Source organism: Salmo trutta, chromosome 32 (genome assembly GCF_901001165.1).
Source record: "Salmo trutta chromosome 32, fSalTru1.1, whole genome shotgun sequence".
In the NCBI taxonomy this organism is placed as follows: Eukaryota; Metazoa; Chordata; class Actinopteri; order Salmoniformes; family Salmonidae; genus Salmo; species Salmo trutta.
Window position 1 is genome coordinate 38,270,763 of NC_042988.1, and position 17,906 is coordinate 38,288,668.

At 43.9% G+C, this 17,906-nt stretch overlaps 1 protein-coding gene and 1 long non-coding RNA gene across 4 annotated transcripts in view; both read right to left on the reverse strand.

Moving 5' to 3' along the window:
- Positions 1-3,372: 3,372 nt before the first annotated feature.
- On the reverse strand, positions 3,373-3,930 carry LOC115171845 (uncharacterized). Of its 3 annotated transcripts, none has more exons than XR_003871263.1 (2): positions 3,662-3,930; positions 3,373-3,501 (listed from the first exon to the last, which is right to left on the reverse strand). It is a non-coding gene; the product is annotated as an uncharacterized LOC115171845 (long non-coding RNA). The 3 variants fall into 3 exon arrangements; XR_003871265.1 differs by having other exon boundaries at positions 3,631-3,930; XR_003871264.1 differs by having other exon boundaries at positions 3,612-3,930.
- Positions 3,931-4,956: 1,026 nt separating this feature from the next.
- Positions 4,957-17,906, reverse strand: part of LOC115171844 (dual specificity mitogen-activated protein kinase kinase 6) — a 38,519-nt gene continuing 25,569 nt past the window's right edge. Inside the window, exons 11-12 of the mRNA XM_029729024.1 lie at positions 7,548-7,593; positions 4,957-7,243 (exon numbers count right to left, since the gene is read on the reverse strand). Of these exons, the coding sequence (XP_029584884.1) occupies positions 7,166-7,243; positions 7,548-7,593 (124 nt within the window). The 3' untranslated portion in view covers positions 4,957-7,165. The remainder of the gene's footprint in view (positions 7,244-7,547; positions 7,594-17,906) is intronic.

Sequence of the window (17,906 nt, forward strand, 5' to 3'; positions counted from 1 at the left end):
GCTGTCACCAGGAAGGCCAAAACTCTCTCCCACCAAAACAGGCTGAAATTTCAGTTTATTGTGTTATACATCTTTTTTTAAAACAGCTCTTACACTAAAAGGGCATTATACATTTCACAATATTATTCCAACCTCTGTGTGTAAATATATATACAAAAAAATCTAATTGACTGCACTGTGTATTCTTCACATAGCTCATAGTAATATATATATATACTGCTCAAAAAAGTAAAGGGAACACTTAAACAACACAATGTAACTCCAAGTCAATCACACTTCTGTGAAATCAAACTGTCCACTTAGGAAGCAACACTGATTGACAATAAATTTCACATGCTGTTGTGCAAATGGAATAGACAACAGGTGGAAATTATAGGCAATAAGCAAGACACCCCCAATAAAGGAGTGGTTCTGCAGGTGGGGACCACAGACCACTTCTCAGTTCCTATGCTTCCTGGCTGATGTTTTGGTCACTTTTGAATGCTGGCGGTGCTTTCACTCTAGTGGTAGCATGAGACGGAGTCTACAACCCACACAAGTGGCTCAGGTAGTGCAGCTCATCCAGGATGGCACAACAATGCGAGCTGTGGCAAGAAGGTTTGCTGTGTCTGTCAGCGTAGGTTTGCTGTGTCTGTCAGCGTAGCCAGTACATCAGGAGACGTGGAGGAGGCCATAGGAGGGCAACAACCTAGCAGCAGGACCGCTACCTCCGCCTTTGTGCAAGGAGGAGCAGGAGGAGCACTGCCAGAGCCCTGTAAAATGACCTCCAGCAGGCCACAAATGTGCATGTGTCTGCTCAAACGGTCAGAAACAGACTCCATGAGGGTGGTATAAGGGCCCGACATCCACAGGTGGGGGTTGTGCTTACAGCCCAACACTGTGCAGGACGTTTGGCATTTACCAGAGAACACCAAGATTGGCAAATTCGCCACTGGCGCCCTGTGCTCTTCACAGATGAAAGCAGGTTCACACTGAGCACGTGACAGACGTGACAGAGTCTGGAGACGCCGTGGAGAACGTTCTGCTGCCTGCAACATCCTCCAGCATGACCGGTTTGGCGGTGGGTCAGTCATGGTGTGGGGTGGCATTTCTTTGGGGGGCCGCACAGCCCTCCATGTGCTCGCCAGAGGTAGCCTGACTGCCATTAGGTACTGAGATTAAATCCTCAGACCCCTTGTGAGACCATATGCTGGTGCGGTTGGCCCTGGGTTCCTCCTAATGCAAGACAATGCTAGACCTCATGTGGCTAGAGTCTGTCAGCAGTTCCTGCAAGAGGAAGGCATTGATGCTATGGACTGGCCCGCCCGTTCCCCAGACCTGAATCCAATTGAGCACATCTGGGACATCATGTCTCGCTCCATCCGCCAACGTCACGTTGCACCACAGACTGTCCAGGAGTTGGCGGATGCTTTAGTCCAGGTCTGGGAGGAGATCCCTCAGGAGACCATCCGCCACCTCATCAGGAGCATGCCCAGGTGTTGTAGGGAGGTCATACAGGCACGTGGAGGCCACACACACTACTGAGCCTCATTTTGACTTGTTTTAAGGACATTACATCAAAGTTGGATCAGCCTGTAGTGTGGTTTTCCACTTTAATTTTGAGTGTGACTCCAAATCAAGACCTCCATGGGTTGATAAATTGGATTTCCATTGATTATTTTTGTGTGATTTTGTTGTCAGCACATTCAAGTATGTAAAGAAAAAAGTATTTAATAAGACTATTTCATTCATTCAGATCTAGGATGTGTTATTTTAGTGTTCCCTTAATTTTTTTGAGCAGTGTATTTTGTTGTATAAACTGTTGCACAGTACACCAAAACCACAGTCCAGTACTGCAATTGTACTTTCAGTTCGTCTACCAGATGTGTTTCACGTTTGGAAATCAACTAAATCTATTGAACTTATTAGAAAATGTGCTCAAGTTGATCATTATCTGAAGAGACAACAGCACAGGAATGCCCATCTGTGTGTGTGTGTGTGGTGTGTGTATGTCTACCACCTTGTGTGGCCGTTAGCAATGGTAATGATAGGCTAACCTTTGTCAGGTCGATGGAAAGGGTTTCCCAAAACACTTCTCAATTAAAAGTTAAAGTAGCCTATGACTACCAGGCAGAATCTTGATTATGTGCATCAATCCAGTGGCCCACAGAACCAGCGCTAACTAAACAGTGCGGCCCACAGAACCAGCGCTAACTAAACAGTGCGGCCCACAGAACCAGCGCTAACTAAACAGTGCGGCCCACAGAACCACCGCTAACTAAACAGTGCGGCCCACAGAACCACCGCTAACTAAACAGTGTGGCCCACAGAACCAGCGCTAACTAAACAGTGTGGCCCACACAACCAGCGCTAACTAAACAGTGTGGCCCACACAACCACCGCTAACTAAACAGTGTGGCCCACAGAACCAGCGCTAACTAAACAGTGTGGCCCACAGAACCAGCGCTAACTAAACAGTGTGGCCCACAGAACCACCGCTAACTAAACAGTGTGGCCCACACAACCACCGCTAACTAAACAGTGTGGCCCACACAACCACCGCTAACTAAACAGTGTGGCCCACAGAACCAGCGCTAACTAAACAGTGTGGCCCACACAACCACCGCTAACTAAACAGTGTGGCCCACAGAACCACCGCTAACTAAACAGTGTGGCCCACAGAACCAGCGCTAACTAAACAGTGTGGCCCACACAACCAGCGCTAACTAAACAGTGTGGCCCACAGAACCAGCGCTAACTAAACAGTGTGGCCCACAGAACCAGCGCTAACTAAACAGTGTGGCCCACACAACCAGCGCTAACTAAACAGTGTGGCCCACACAACCAGCGCTAACTAAACAGTGTGGCCCACAGAACCAGCGCTAACTAAACAGTGTGGCCCACAGAACCAGCGCTAAATAAACAGTGTGGCCCACACAACCACCGCTAACTAAACAGTGTGGCCCACACAACCACCGCTAACTAAACAGTGCATGTACACTTTAGTTAAAGGGGAACTTTTTTGGTCCCCTGACGTGGTTTAAGCATTGTTGTGGTTTCCCTGTGTTTGATGCCATTCTATTATTATGAGCAGTCCTCCCCTCAGCAGCCTCCACTGGTATCGAGTATAATAAACCTGGTATCGAAGTCAAAATTCTGGTATCGTGTCAACACTAGTATAGATGCATAGATTCCATTTGGATTGTTAACTGGTTTCATTCTGACATTTGATTTCTTGTTTGGCATTTCTGCTGCACTGTTCGGAGCTAGGAACAAGCATTTGGCTGCACTCGCTATAACATCTGCTAAACTGTGTATGCGACCAATAAACTTTGATCATTGTCAACAAATGATAAAACGGGACACTCAAGAACAGTAATTGACAAAGACACATTTCATTTAAGAATAAAGCCTTTATTTTGTCTTCCCACAGTTCAAGTTTGTCAGAACCACCCAATGACGTGGTGGCATGTAGAGTGAATGAGAGAGGTAGACCATCAGTTCCATCCACCCAGTCATCACCTTGTACAGTTCCATCCACCCTGTACAGTTCCATCCACCCAGTCATCACCCTGTACAGTTCCATCCACCCAGTCACCACCCTGTACAGTTCCATCCACCCAGTCATCCACCCTGTACAGTTCCATCCACCCTGTACAGTTCCATCCACCCAGTCATCCACCCTGTACAGTTCCATCCACCCAGTCATCAGCCTGTACAGTTCCATCCACCCAGTCATCAGCCTGTACAGTTCCATCCACCCTGTACAGTTCCATCCACCCAGTCATCCACCCTGTACAGTTCCATCCACCCAGTCATCAGCCTGTACAGTTCCATCCACCCTGTACAGTTCCATCCACCCAGTACAGTTCCATCCACCCAGTCATCAGCCTGTACAGTTCCATCCACCCAGTCATCAGCCTGTACAGTTCCATCCACCCTGTCATCAGCCTGTACAGTTCCATCCACCCACCCAGTCATCCACCCTGTACAGTTCCATCCACCCAGTCATCAGCCTGTACAGTTCCATCCACCCAGTCATCACCCTGTACAGTTCCATCCACCCAGTCATCACCCTGTACAGTTCCATCCACCCAGTCATCCGCCCTGTACAGTTCCATCCACCGTCATCCGCCTGTACAGTTCCATCCACCGTCATCCGCCTGTACAGTTCCATCCACCCAGTCATCCACCCTGTACAGTTCCATCCACCCTGTACAGTTCCATCCACCCTGTACAGTTCCATCCACCCTGTACAGTTCCATCCACCCAGTCATCAGCCTGTACAGTTCCATCCACCCAGTCATCCACCCTGTACAGTTCCATCCACCCTGTACAGTTCCATCCACCCTGTACAGTTCCATCCACCCAGTCATCAGCCTGTACAGTTCCATCCACCCAGTCATCAGCCTGTACAGTTCCATCCACCCAGTCATCAGCCTGTACAGTTCCATCCACCCAGTCATCAGCCTGTACAGTTCCATCCACCCAGTCATCAGCCTGTACAGTTCCATCCACCCAGTCATCAGCCTGTACAGTTCCATCCACCCAGTCATCCACCCTGTACAGTTCCATCCACCCTGTACAGTTCCATCCACCCTGTACAGTTCCATCCACCCAGTCATCAGCCTGTACAGTTCCATCCACCCAGTCATCAGCCTGTACAGTTCCATCCACCCTGTATTACTCAATCTTCTCAACACATAAGGAATCAGTGTGTTGTGAGGAGCCTCTGTACTAATTGGAATAGTCCCGCTCCACTTCTAGATCCTTAAGCTTCACAAACTACAAAGTAACACAAAGAACTAACACCGTCAGTTAGACAGCCATGAACACATTGTGAATGGGCCCATCACGCTATGTTCTAATGTGTTGTTCACTGCTCTAGTCTGCTTTACGGAACTAAAAAGTGGAACGGAACTATTCCGAGGATTACAGTGGCCCACTTCTAAGATGGCCGACAAGAAGAAAAAAAAGTCAAATCACAGCAGCTCTTTATTTGCTTTCCCTTCTTTACTCACATATTATAAATACTCCTCATCCACCAACTTTGATAAGAAGCCCACTACAATGTACATCAGAGAGGCTGAGAGAAGACCGGATAGGCTTACCAGTTACAGACCAAGGCTGCGTCTGTAATGGCACCCGGTCCCCTAGAAAGAAGAGACAGGAAATAGGGCATCCTTTTGGACGCACCCTAAAAACACTAAGGGCAAGTGCCACCACTACCACTGGTGGTCACATGGCAGGATTCTCATAGTCCTGATCAAAGACCTGAGGGCCACTGCATAGCAGAGTCCAGAAGGTTGAACTCCAGATCAACCTAGAGCCTCCCTACTCCCTAGGGCACTTCCATAAAGTATGGAGTGGAAACTTTAACCAATATGGTGATTGCGTCACCTTGTTATAGTGCTCATACCTCCAAATCGGTCTCAGACCTAGATGATTGTCTAGGGATTAAGGGGTGGATTTGGGATTCAAGCCTAGATGGCAGGTACCCATTCACAGCCTAGCATGATCTCACACAAGTAGTCTTCCACCATAAAGGGTTGCATTCACTGGGGCATGCAACGGGAAGCGTTTAACAACGAGGAACCGAACATTAGCGTTTCTTATTCGGACCAAGTCCAGGTAGTTCCTCACCGTTTGTTTTCTTCCGTTTGGTGCCTAATGAATACAACCCAGCGCTGAAGAGAGGTACAACATGGTGGGGAAATAAACATGGCCGCCTCCGCTGACTTAAAGCAGGGCATTGAAACCTGAGAGGTGGCTGCAGCAGATCGATCAAACAGGCGGATGATTACAGGAGTCGTCAGCGGGCTGCGTTTGCCTCTCTCACACCCCGACTGCATTAAAACCAACCAGTACACATCAATCAGCCGCATAGCACACAACTACATGTCCACTCTGCCACCACATTGCCAACGTTACATTTAAAAAGAGAAAAAGTTGTCCAAAATAGTATTTACATCTTCAACACATAAATTATTTTCCCTAACATACTGTACGTGTAAGGCATGAGGCTTCGTAGACCTCTCTGTGCTTCAGGGACGAAACACGATACTGACATGTTCCTGTCCAGCACTCGGGAAAAGGAAAATGAGAAAAATGTTAAAAAGTTAAAATGGGTCAAACAGCAGCCCCCAACCACATCCAGGAAACCAAGTGATAATAGTCATAATTAATAATGAAAATACAGCTTTTAAAATGGCTCAGAGGGATTGGAAGATAGATGCAGTATAGTCTGGATAGTTAGATTATCATTCCCCCAATTACAAGTCCATGTACTATATGAGAATACACTGTTCACACACTCTTGGTGACAGAGCAGGGTGCGATGGTTAGGAAGGGGCGGGGCAGAGGGGCGGGGCAGAGGGGTGAGGGGATTGTATATAGGGTCAGATGATAAGATGCCTCACATTCCTATGCCACCAAAGAGACCTAGGTAGGACTTGCAATTCCTTTTGTCCAGGGTCCCCAGTCACGCTTTCACCTTTGAACTTCCCCCTACAAAGAAACTTACTTCGTCTGACCCCTCCAGAGCCTCCCAAAACCCTGCCCGACGACAGCAGCCGCCATCCCATTACTGACCAATCACCAGAAGGCGAGACAAGAAATGTAGGTCACCTCTTCCCCTCATGATACAATTCAGAAAGAGTAAAGACACTCCCTTAAATTCATATTTGATGAAAATATACAGTATTACAAACTGTATCAGAAAAACAAAAACATAAATGAAAAATATATATCTTTTCAATTCATTATATAGAAACGTACACGTCACCGAATTCTTTTTCGCTTTCTGTGTAATTCAGAGTGATGGACATACAGTATGTGTAAAGAGAGATTTTCTTCCTGCTGACAGACACTGTCCAATCAGAAAACTGGTACAATGAGTTCAGTTTGTAGGAGTAGAGGGAGGGAAAGGTTTGTTGGACCCGTGGGCGAGTTGACCATCTCCAGTTTGGGTGGACACCATCAACATCTTGAGTTCATATTACAAGCGCTTTCCCACGTGGCATCTGTGAGCTGTAGTCAGTCTTTGGGGAAACCCTGTAGGAGTAGGTAGGTGGACAGAAAGTTGGAGTTGTGTGGCAGATCAATTCCAGTGAGCTTTCTGAAAGGCCTTGGATTGGTGGGTGGAGAAGTCCCGCCTACCTCCTACCCTGGTGGGTGGAGGGGCGTGTCAGTCTGCCAGGATGATCTTGACAAAGCTGGCTACGTCCGTCTCTTTGGAGTCATGCAGGGTGAAAAAGGGGTGTTGCTGTAAAAATAATACATGAGAAAACACCACGAGTCAACAATTCCTAAAATAAACAGTAGTCCAACAGAAAGTACACATTTACACACAAGATTTAAATACATCATCATCATCATGGGTTGACTAAACACTTGGGTAAGCCTGTCCTCTTGTGGACACATAACAAAAAGGAAACGGAGACAGGAAGTGAGCCTTTACAAAGACGATGTGAATGAAGAGAGAAAAAAAAACACCTACAATCCAACAACATTACACGTATTCAACGGTCACTGATTTAAACAAATGCTTATGAGGATCTAAAACCAACCATTAATTCTGTGTAGGCGGGTCTCTCGTTGGGTTTCTTTCTTAAGCTGCAGAGAGAAAACAAAACAAAGAACTGAGAAACATGCCTCAATACTGGACACTTCTTACAATATTCCTTTAGTAAGAGCCCCCAACACATCAAAGCCTGTTTGAGGACAAAATTCTGACAACCTGGGATTTTTGGAAAGGTTTTCCCAGATATCCCAGTTAGGAGATTCCCAGAATCAGGAAGGAATAAGCAGGAAATGCAGAATCCTCCAACCTGGGAAGGTTGCCGTAATAGTGCAACCCCAAGTACACCAAAACACATTTACACCAGATAAGCCTACACGAAAGCTACAGCACGACATTTATAGTGGGCCAAGGTGGGACTAGGTCAGGACAACTGGGTCATCCCCAAAGTGTAGGTGGATTCATTTCCAGGTCGTCTTTTTCCCCAGGTTGCATTCACACTGGGCAGATAAACAGATCTGATAATGTCTGGAGAAGGTTTAAATGCTTTTATTTAACCAGGAAGTCCCACAATCAGTCTCACCAACCACATATGTTGTAGCAGTCAGAGATGCACAGGCTGAAGGGGACCCACAGGGAAGGGACAGCAGGGCAGTGCCCAGGCCTGGACCCACAGGGAGGGGACAGCAGGGCAGTGCCCAGGCCTGGACCCACAGGGAAGGGACAGCAGGGCAGTGCCCAGGCCTGGACCCACAGGGAAGGGACAGCAGGGCAGTGCCCAGGCCTGGACCCACAGGGAAGGGACAGCAGGGCAGTGCCCAGGCCTGGACCCACAGGGAGGGGACAGAAGGGCAGTGCCCAGGCCTGGACCCACAGGGAGGGGACAGAAGGGCAGTGCCCAGGCCTGGACCCACAGGGAGGGGACAGCAGGGAAGTGCCCAGGCCTGGACCCACAGGGAGGGGACAGCAGGGCAGTGCCACCTGGTGGTGTTTGGTTCAACTGCCTCATGAGTAAGGCCAGACAGGCAGCAAATAACACCCTATACAGTTGATAAGAGAATTATCTATTAAAGGTAAATGAATCAATAGACCATGATGAATTATTAGTCATACAGAATGGTTAATGAATAATCAATGTAATGATCAATGTAGGGATAGATAAGTTTGATTAGTTCTGGAAAGTTCAGGAACCATGTGATAGGGAAAGGAATGTGTATATGCAATTAGAGGGACACCAGGAGACACATGTTCCTGGGAGTGAAAGCTTCAAAGCATTTCTTATCTTGAGGGAAAGAAACAGGCGAGCTCGGGAGAGTGATAAAGAGGGTGAGAAGTTTGTGGGGGAGACAGGTCACCAACAGTTTGTGTGTAAATGCATGTGCGTAAGAAAGCAAGAACTATATAATGACTGTTTTGTTATCCTGACCTCAGAACGTTCTCTGAATAAAAGCTACAGATACCTTTTGCAGAAAGCTGAGTCCTTGCCTAATTATTTTAACCCATTGTCTTACAAACCTTGGGCATTAGTCAAGGCGAATTGATTCTTGATTATTATCATCAAAGATATAAAATTCCTTTAACAATTGGTCCTTCGAGACGGATTTCAAACTGCCGCTGTCGTTCCAAGGAGACACCGAAACCGTGCACGGGCGGATGAAATATCCGAAAATCAAAGACCTGGCCCTTTTCTGTGGGTTCTTTACAGGCCGGTGGCAAATTGGTACGCGACAGAGGTGGTGACGAGATTCAACGAACATTAAAAAAAAACTCAGCTGCAAATGATAAGGTTAGTAGACTTTATTCATACTTTTGGGGAATAGCACCTGTATGATTACATTAAATAAGGGGTGAGTGATATACCTATAGGTTTGCATTGCATAGTGAAATGAGTGATATACCTATAGGTTTGCATTGCATGGTGAAATGAGTGAAATGAGTGATACACCTGTGTGTATGCATTGCATGAGGGAATAAGGGACACAATTGGGTGTTGGCATTTGATGAGAAATGAGTGAAAGACAAAAACGATTGTTGAGAGTGCAAGGCAAAAGCGATTGTTATGAGTGAAAGGTACTCTGGGTACGCTGAGATTGATGAATGTTATAGCTGGTGACCGGGGCTCAGAAGTTCGTGCGGAGAAAAATCGGTTTTAAAGGGAATCAAGTAGTCTGCGCGAATAGAAGAGAGGAATCAGTCGTAAATTCAAAATCTCATTGATGTAGAGGATTTTAATGTACTCTGGGTGTTAGACGCTGAAAGTCGGGGAGGTTATAGCTGGTGATCTGGCTTCGGAAGTTCGCGTGGAGAAAAATCGGTTTTAAAGGGAATCAAGTATTCTGCGCGAATGGAAGGCAGAAATTAGTTGTAAATCCAAAAGGACGAATTCGAAAACGGGGGAGGGTCCGAAATAGACCCTCGGCAACTGTGGCCACTGCATAAAACTAAACTAGGTCTTATGGTGAGAACCTGATAACGTAAAAGGGTTAATAGTCCATAGGGGGATAGTCGGTACCTAAATACGGCTTTGGGTCTGATATCTATGGGTGAAGTGAGACCTAATATGGTGGAGTGAGATACAGGTATTGGTGTCAAGAGTTACATGAAGCAACAGATAAATAGGCTGTTAACTAGGGCTTTAACGAGAACATATTGTTAGAATCAACAGTCGCAAGAAAGAAGCAGTTAGTCCTTTTTGAGCGATGAGATAGAAGCAATTTGTAATATAGAAAGACCCCTGGAAAGTAGTTTATAGTTGCATACGTATGCGACCTAATGTCTGATCAAGAGTCCCCTCTGTAGATAAAGTTTCGAGAGAGATAGAGTGATTATGCTGTTATGAGGGATTGCGTGTGAGGAGAATTCTGTCGATAAATCGCGAGGAAAAGACGGACAGTAAAACCTAAATATAAAACGGGTTGCAGTGTTTGCCTGGGAGCAAGATAAAGACCGGGTTAGGATATATACGTATAAATCATTCTAGCAGAACTACTCTGTAATTGAAAAGAAGGTTAATAACGAAAACATCTTGCTAGAATCAACAGTCGCAAGAAAAAAGCGGGTTAGTCCTTTTTGAGCGATGAGATAGAAGCAATTTGTAAAGTAGAATAATTATTCCCCAAATTGAATAGTTAATAACGAAAACATCTTGCTAGAATCAACAGTCGCAAGAAAAAAGCGGGTTAGTCCTTTTTGAGCGATGAGATAGAAGCAATTTGTAAAGTAGAATAATTATTCCCCAAATTGAATAGTTAATAACGAAAACATCTTGCTAGAATCAACAGTCGCAAGAAAAAAGCGGGTTAGTCCTTTTTGAGCGATGAGATAGAAGCAATTTGTAAAGTAGAATAATTATTCCCCAAATTGAATAGTTAATAACGAAAACATCTTGCTAGAATCAACAGTCGCAAGAAAAAAGCGGGTTAGTCCTTTTTGAGCGATGAGATAGAAGCAATTTGTAATATAGAATAATTATTCCCCAAATTGAATAGTTAACAACGAGAACATATTGTTAGAATCAACAGTCGCAAGAAAAAAGCGTTTGTCCTTTTTGAGCGATGAGATAGAAGCAATTTGTAATATAGAACGATTATTCCCCAAATTCTAGGTTAATAACGGTAAAATAGCATACACCTAAAGATTAACAACGAGGAGACACTGACCGTATTTGGTTTGGAGTTGAATAAATTAAAGCACATAGTTTAAGGTTCTTACGAATAATAGTTCTAAAACTCTAGATTGGGAGAAGAAACAGAATAAATACGGGTGTACTTTAAACGATTTAAGCAACATGGGTAGTAAATCCTCTAAGGGAATCCCGGTCTTGACGGGAGATGAACGTTTCATGCTGGGAAAAGATAAAAGAAACATTCATTTTGGGCAAAGATGGAGGAAGAACTATGATTTTGATGGATGTTTAAATGTTGAAAGATTGGAATTAATGGTAAAACAAATACATAAGGTCAGTGGGGGTAAGACAGAGAAACAGCGCAGAGAGGGGCTTGACACCGTTCGTGTTTGGCTGGCAGAAGCTAGACAAAGAGAGGAAGGAGCCAGGGCAGTAGAAGGGGTAGGACATCCCAAGACAGGAATGGATGGATTCAAGAGAGATTTGGAGGCTCTGGCAGCCAGATTTAAACTAAACACGGGTGAAGTAGAGCGTGCAGTCAGACAGTTGGTGGGAAAAGATTGGGCAGCAGTTAGGGGAAATTGGATACCAGGGAATGGGGATTTGTTAGTAATGCCTGGGCGATAGATGGACAGTATGTCGAGAAAATCACACAGCTGTGTAATAATCTGAGGGACCACTATCACCGACATGCAGATTTCTCTAAGGTTCACGAGTGTAAACAAGAAGAGAATGAGACTTTAAGTCAATACCTAGAGCGATTAAAGGAGGTATTCAATGCCAACAGTGGGTTAATAGAAACCACGGTAGTGGATGGATTTGAAGCCCCGGATTATCAGCAATGAAAAATTGCTTTCCTCAGTGGAATGCATCCCGAGATAAATCGTGCCACCAAACAGAACCTCGTAAGGTGGGGGCTAGCAGATCTGAGGGAAGTAAGAGAGGCCAGAGAGGGGGTCGAGACAAATACAGAGAGAAGAAGGTCAGGCGCCCACAGAAAGGCATGTTCAATCACATAAACCATTGAGAAAGTTTAAAACTAATGATTGGGGGGAGTACAATGGAATTTTAAGTATTATTAGGTTTTGTTTATAGTCAACTTTTGGGTTTTTCAATCAGTGTGACAGGATGAAATGCTGACCAAGTGGTTATTGTATGGAAAAAGAAGCGCTTAGCTCTTTGGGAAAAAATAAATAAATAAACAAAAAATTCCTAGAGACATGATATCTTAAAGGGGAATATGAGTGTTTCAATTGTAACAAGCTAGGACACCTTGCTAGACAGTGTAAAGCACCGTGTGACCGCTGCAGGGATGGAAATCATTCTGGTAGAGATTGTAAGAGGTACAGAGACAAGCAAGGCCAGAGAGGGAGTAGAGATAAAGAAAAGAAGGTCAGGCGACCCCAGCCAGACTCAGAGGAGGAGGATGGGGCATGACTAACTATGGAGAGCAGGGGAACAGACACTAGTGAGGGGAAGGACGATTTTCAGAATTTAGTTATAAACAGCGATTGTGAAGTTTTTGAATTGGCTACAATTGATTTGGCAGAACAACAAGAACAGAAACCCTATTTGACACTAACAGTAATGGGAGAGAGAATCAAATTTCTGTGTGATACTGGGGAGTGTCTTGTTTTCAGAGTTTTAATAAACACATGAAATTCATTTGATAGGGAATGTTCTGGGAACCTGGGATACAAAATGTAGATGAAGTTCTAAGCCTTAATTTGTTTAATGTAGTAGGAAACACGGTTCTGAAAGGGTGGTATGACTTGTTGACCCCTCTGATGACTTTTCCTGTGTGGTCTGATCAGCCACATTGAAAAGCCATTTGGATGGTGAATTAAGGTCATTGGTGATATTGATTTTAAGGGAATTTGGAGAACTGATAATTATGATGGAGTTAAAGCTCTTAGACACAATTGATAATTTGAACCAATGATAGGACTAAAAGGGCAAAGCCTTAGACCAAGGGTAGGCTTCCTTAAGTCTATTTTCCTAGAACAATAAGGGTAAAATATTTTTTCTGGGTGGAGTAAATCAGATCTGATTATGTGATTTGAAAATATTTTGACCAGTAGCAGGGGTATTTTTTTACATGATGTAGATACATTTATTTTCCCTTAGGAAGTCAGCTGTTGTTGAATTCAGTGTAAGAGATTTAACACAACAAGGCTGTGGAATTGATATACTAGTATTACTATATTTTGTTGTGAAGAAGTTTAATAATGGTAGACTTAGGTCAACAGGACAGGGATACATGACATCTGTAGGTGATCCAGGATTATTGAGGGTATCGAGATAAATTTAAGTAGATATGCAATATCTAGACAGGTTGATTTTTCTAAAGTTCAGGAGTGCAACCAAGGAGTCAATGAGACATTTAGTCAAATATTTGGAAACAACTCAGATTTGATACTTTCTGTTATGAGAAAAAGCTGAAGACAGATAGAAGGGCAGACAGAGAGATCCTCCCCTGCACTGCTGAAACCTTGAGGGTTGGGGAGCAGTAAGAAGAAAGAAGGGGGGCCAGCAGGAGTAGATAGGAAGAGAATTTGGTTCACTTAGCTTTAGGATATTAATTCATGGAGAGACTATCGGCTCCATTGGCAGGCATGTATTTTAGTTTTGATTTTAGTTTAAGTTTGGTAAATTCACTAGGAGGAGCAATGAAAGCTTAGTTGGTTTCAGGGGGTAGACTGAACCATTGCCCAGACACTGTTCTGCACAGTAGGCCAAAATAGTAGCATTGACTAGAACCGGTGAAATAAGAAAGGAGAGAAAAGTTACTATTTACACAGACAAGCACATAGACATTTAAAACCATACAAAGCAGCATAGATATCTTAAAGAAGATAAGACACTTGACAGAGGATTGTTAGATGATAGCCGAGGATGAAGGCCCCAGAGAGAATTGGACATGTAGAAAATGAAAGGGGGCATCCTACAAGAGAAGATCTGACATAAGGATAATTTACTTATCCTACCAAAGAAATTGTATGGATACGCAGCAATATTGATACATAGGTTAAGCAATGTATCAAGGGGAAGGGAGTATAGTAGAGTAGTTAGGAAAGAGTGATGACCTAGAGGATAATTACTTAAAAATAAAAAATTAAATTTGTAAGAAGATCCATTCCAACATTTGGAATTGGACTTATTGAAATATTCCGAAAGGAGGGGAAGAAGGGGTGTTTAACAAGAATAGATAAGTATAGCAAATGGGTAGAAGCGTTCCCAACTTACTTGGTGGACATGATTATGGTAGCTAAAATATTAAGTAAAGATATTATCCCTAGAGTTGGTTTACTAGGAGCCATCTCTTTAAATGATGGATGACAGTTTAGCTAATCAGGTAGAGCCTATAGAATGACAGAGTTAAAAATACCAGAACAGGTAGACATAGAAATTAAAGATATACTGGCAGAGCACATGAGAAGACTGTTTGTTAACCAAACCCGTATGTCCAAGAATTTGTGTCCAACAGGTGAATTACAGGAGAAGGTGATTTACTCAATCCAACCAGGAGACTGGGTGTGGATCCAGTCCCTGAGGAGAAAAAACTGGAAGCAACACAGTTGGGAAGGCCCATACCAGGTTCTGTTAAACCACTGCCTTTGCCATTAGAAAAGCTGAGAGAGTCACTTGGGTCCACGTTACCCACTGCAAGGAGGTATGTACACATATGAACACTGTTGATCACACACAGAGTTAGGAGAAGAACCGATACCAATAGGGTCCGGGGGTTACCTCCTTAACGAAGATTTCCTATCCCGACCGTTCATCACTGTGTGTGCTCCTAGAGGTGTGAGTATGGGGTGGTACCTAGCAGAGAGACTAAGGGCAGGAGAGGGTTGGCGGTTTTTGAGAAGAGTAGAGACTCTGAGCTGCATCATAGTCTAATCTGACTGATACATTGATCCACCACCTTCTGGTACTAATCATACGATACCGTTGTCATTGAGAAGAAGTAGAAGATAAACTATATAATACACTGATGAGGGACTTACAGAATAAGGAGTCGAAGAAGATCAAGATGTAGAATTTAAGGTAAACATTAAACAATTTCCTGGGGAAGCAGACAACTGTACAGGAATTAAGGTTGGCCAGATTGAAGTACTCAGCCAACCCACCTCGGTTCACCTAAATTCCGGATGAATACCAGTGTTATAGATACAAGAATGGCACCGAGAACTTAGACGATTTTAATGAATGAAAGGTAATTGGTAAAGTGACTGATTTAGGTTTGAGAGATGAATAGAACATTCTTAACCTCACAGCACCTATAACTGATGAAGGGTGGGCTAGTACCAGCAAAGGACGCATACGACGGAAATTACCACAAAGGGTGGTTAGGAACTTGCGCCCTGGGGTTATAGGTCCAACCAAGTCAAGTTAGTCATCAGAGGCCAGTTATAGGAGGCTAAAGTAGGCACAGAAGGAGTTTTGACCAGGATGGGAGTAGCTTTGTCTAGATGGATGCTATTGGCATCCTCAGGGAAGTTCCAGATGAATACAAAGCTATGAATCAAATATGTAAAGGCTTTAACACTACATTATTTTGGTGGTTGACAATAAATAGAAATGTGGATTGGATTAATGACATCTTTTAGAATCAACAGAGATTCATGAATGAAAACGGGGATGCAGTAAAGAGGTTCTCTGATCAATTATCCGACACCTCCCTCATGACCTGGTAAAATAGACTGACTCTCGATACGTTATTGGCAGAAGAGGGCAGTGTAGGTAGAATGATTAGGTTCAGCGCTACACGTACATTCCTGATAATACATCCCATGTTTGGGAAATGGAAAAGTGTTGTAAGAACTGTATTATGGGCTGCTTTCACCTGTATGAGTGTGTTTGTGTTGTGTGGATGTTGTCTCATCCCATGTGTGAGAGGTTTAATCACCAGGATTATAGAGAGATCGATGACGCAGCAGATGGTGAGAGATGGACCGATTCCAAGCTCCGATCAGTGGGATGGCGATTACGGGCCTCCAGGCCAGGGAGATGATTCCGTCTCTTTCGACAACGAGGAGCCAATGTTTGATGAAACAATTTTCAACATTTAGATACACTGTTCCTTAAATGAAAATTATGATGAAAATCCTAAATAGAAGTGTCATAATTGGAAATAGGTCTAGGACATTAATGGATGAATATGAGGAATATTCATGTATTGGACTTGTTTAAATCATTGTAGTGTGATGTATTGTATTTCCATATAGAGTGTGATGTATTGCATTTACATATAGCGTGTGATGTATTGTATTTCCATATAGTGTGTGATGTGATGTATTTCCATATAGTGTGTGATGTATTTCCATGTAGCGAGTGATTATTGCATTTACATATAGCGTGTGATTAGTATGGTTCTCAGATAGCATCTGATCAAATCATGGAGAATTATTGAATCATTTAAGGGTGGAATTGATAAGAGAATTATCTATTAAAGGTAAATGAATCAATAGACCATGATGAATTATTAGTCATACAGAATGGTTAATGAATAATCAATGTAATGATCAATGTAGGGATAGATAAGTTTGATTAGTTCTGGAAAGTTCAGGAACCATGTGATAGGGAAAGGAATGTGTATATGCAATTAGAGGGACACCAGGAGACACATGTTCCTGGGAGTGAAAGCTTCAAAGCATTTCTTATCTTGAGGGAAAGAAACAGGCGAGCTCGGGAGAGTGATAAAGAGGGTGAGAAGTTTGTGGGGGAGACAGGTCACCAACAGTTTGTGTGTAAATGCATGTGCGTAAGAAAGCAAGAACTATATAATGACTGTTTTGTTATCCTGACCTCAGAACGTTCTCTGAATAAAAGCTACAGATACCTTTTGCAGAAAGCTGAGTCCTTGCCTAATTATTTTAACCCATTGTCTTACAAACCTTGGGCATTAGTCAAGGCGAATTGATTCTTGATTATTATCATCAAAGATATAAAATTCCTTTAACAACAGTGCACTACTTTTGACCAGGGCTCTAAACCCTACAGGTCCTGGTCAAAGGTAGTGCACTAAATAGTAGGGATGGGCATTTTACATTTATTTATTTTTTATTTTACTGTTCGAGTACTCACAGGACTTTTACTCGCAGTACTCAGAATATATATATATATATTTTTTTTTTTTACTTTTAGAACACAAGGACAAATGTGTGCGTATATCTATGTCATCAGTGCCTAATTATCATAACCGCCCAACAACCTGCCCACTTGACCCTATCCCCTCCTCTCTTCTCCAGACCATTTCCGGAGACCTTCTCCCCTACCTCACCCCGCTCATCAACTCATCCTTGACCACTGGCTACGTCCCTTCCGTCTTCAAGAGAGCGAGAGTTGCACCCCTTCTGAAAAAACCTACACTCGATCCCTCCGATGTCAACAACTACAGACCAGTATCCCTTCTTTCTTTTCTCTCCAAAACTCTTGAACGTGCCGTCCTCGGCCAGCTCTCCTGCTAGCTCTCTCAGAATGACCTTCTTGATCCTAATCAGTCAGGTTTCAAGACTGGGCATTCAACTGTGACTGCTCTTCTCTGTGTCACGGAGGCTCTCCGCACTGCTAAAGCTAACTCTCTCTCCTCTGCTCTCATCCTTCTAGACCTATCTGCTGCCTTTGATACTGTGAACCATCAGATCCTCCTCTCCACCCTCTCCGAGCTGGGCATCTCCGGCGCGGCCCACGCTTGGATTGCGTCCTACCTGACAGGTCGCTCCTACCAGGTGGCGTGGCGAGAATCTGTCTCCGCACCACGTGCTCTCACCACTGGTG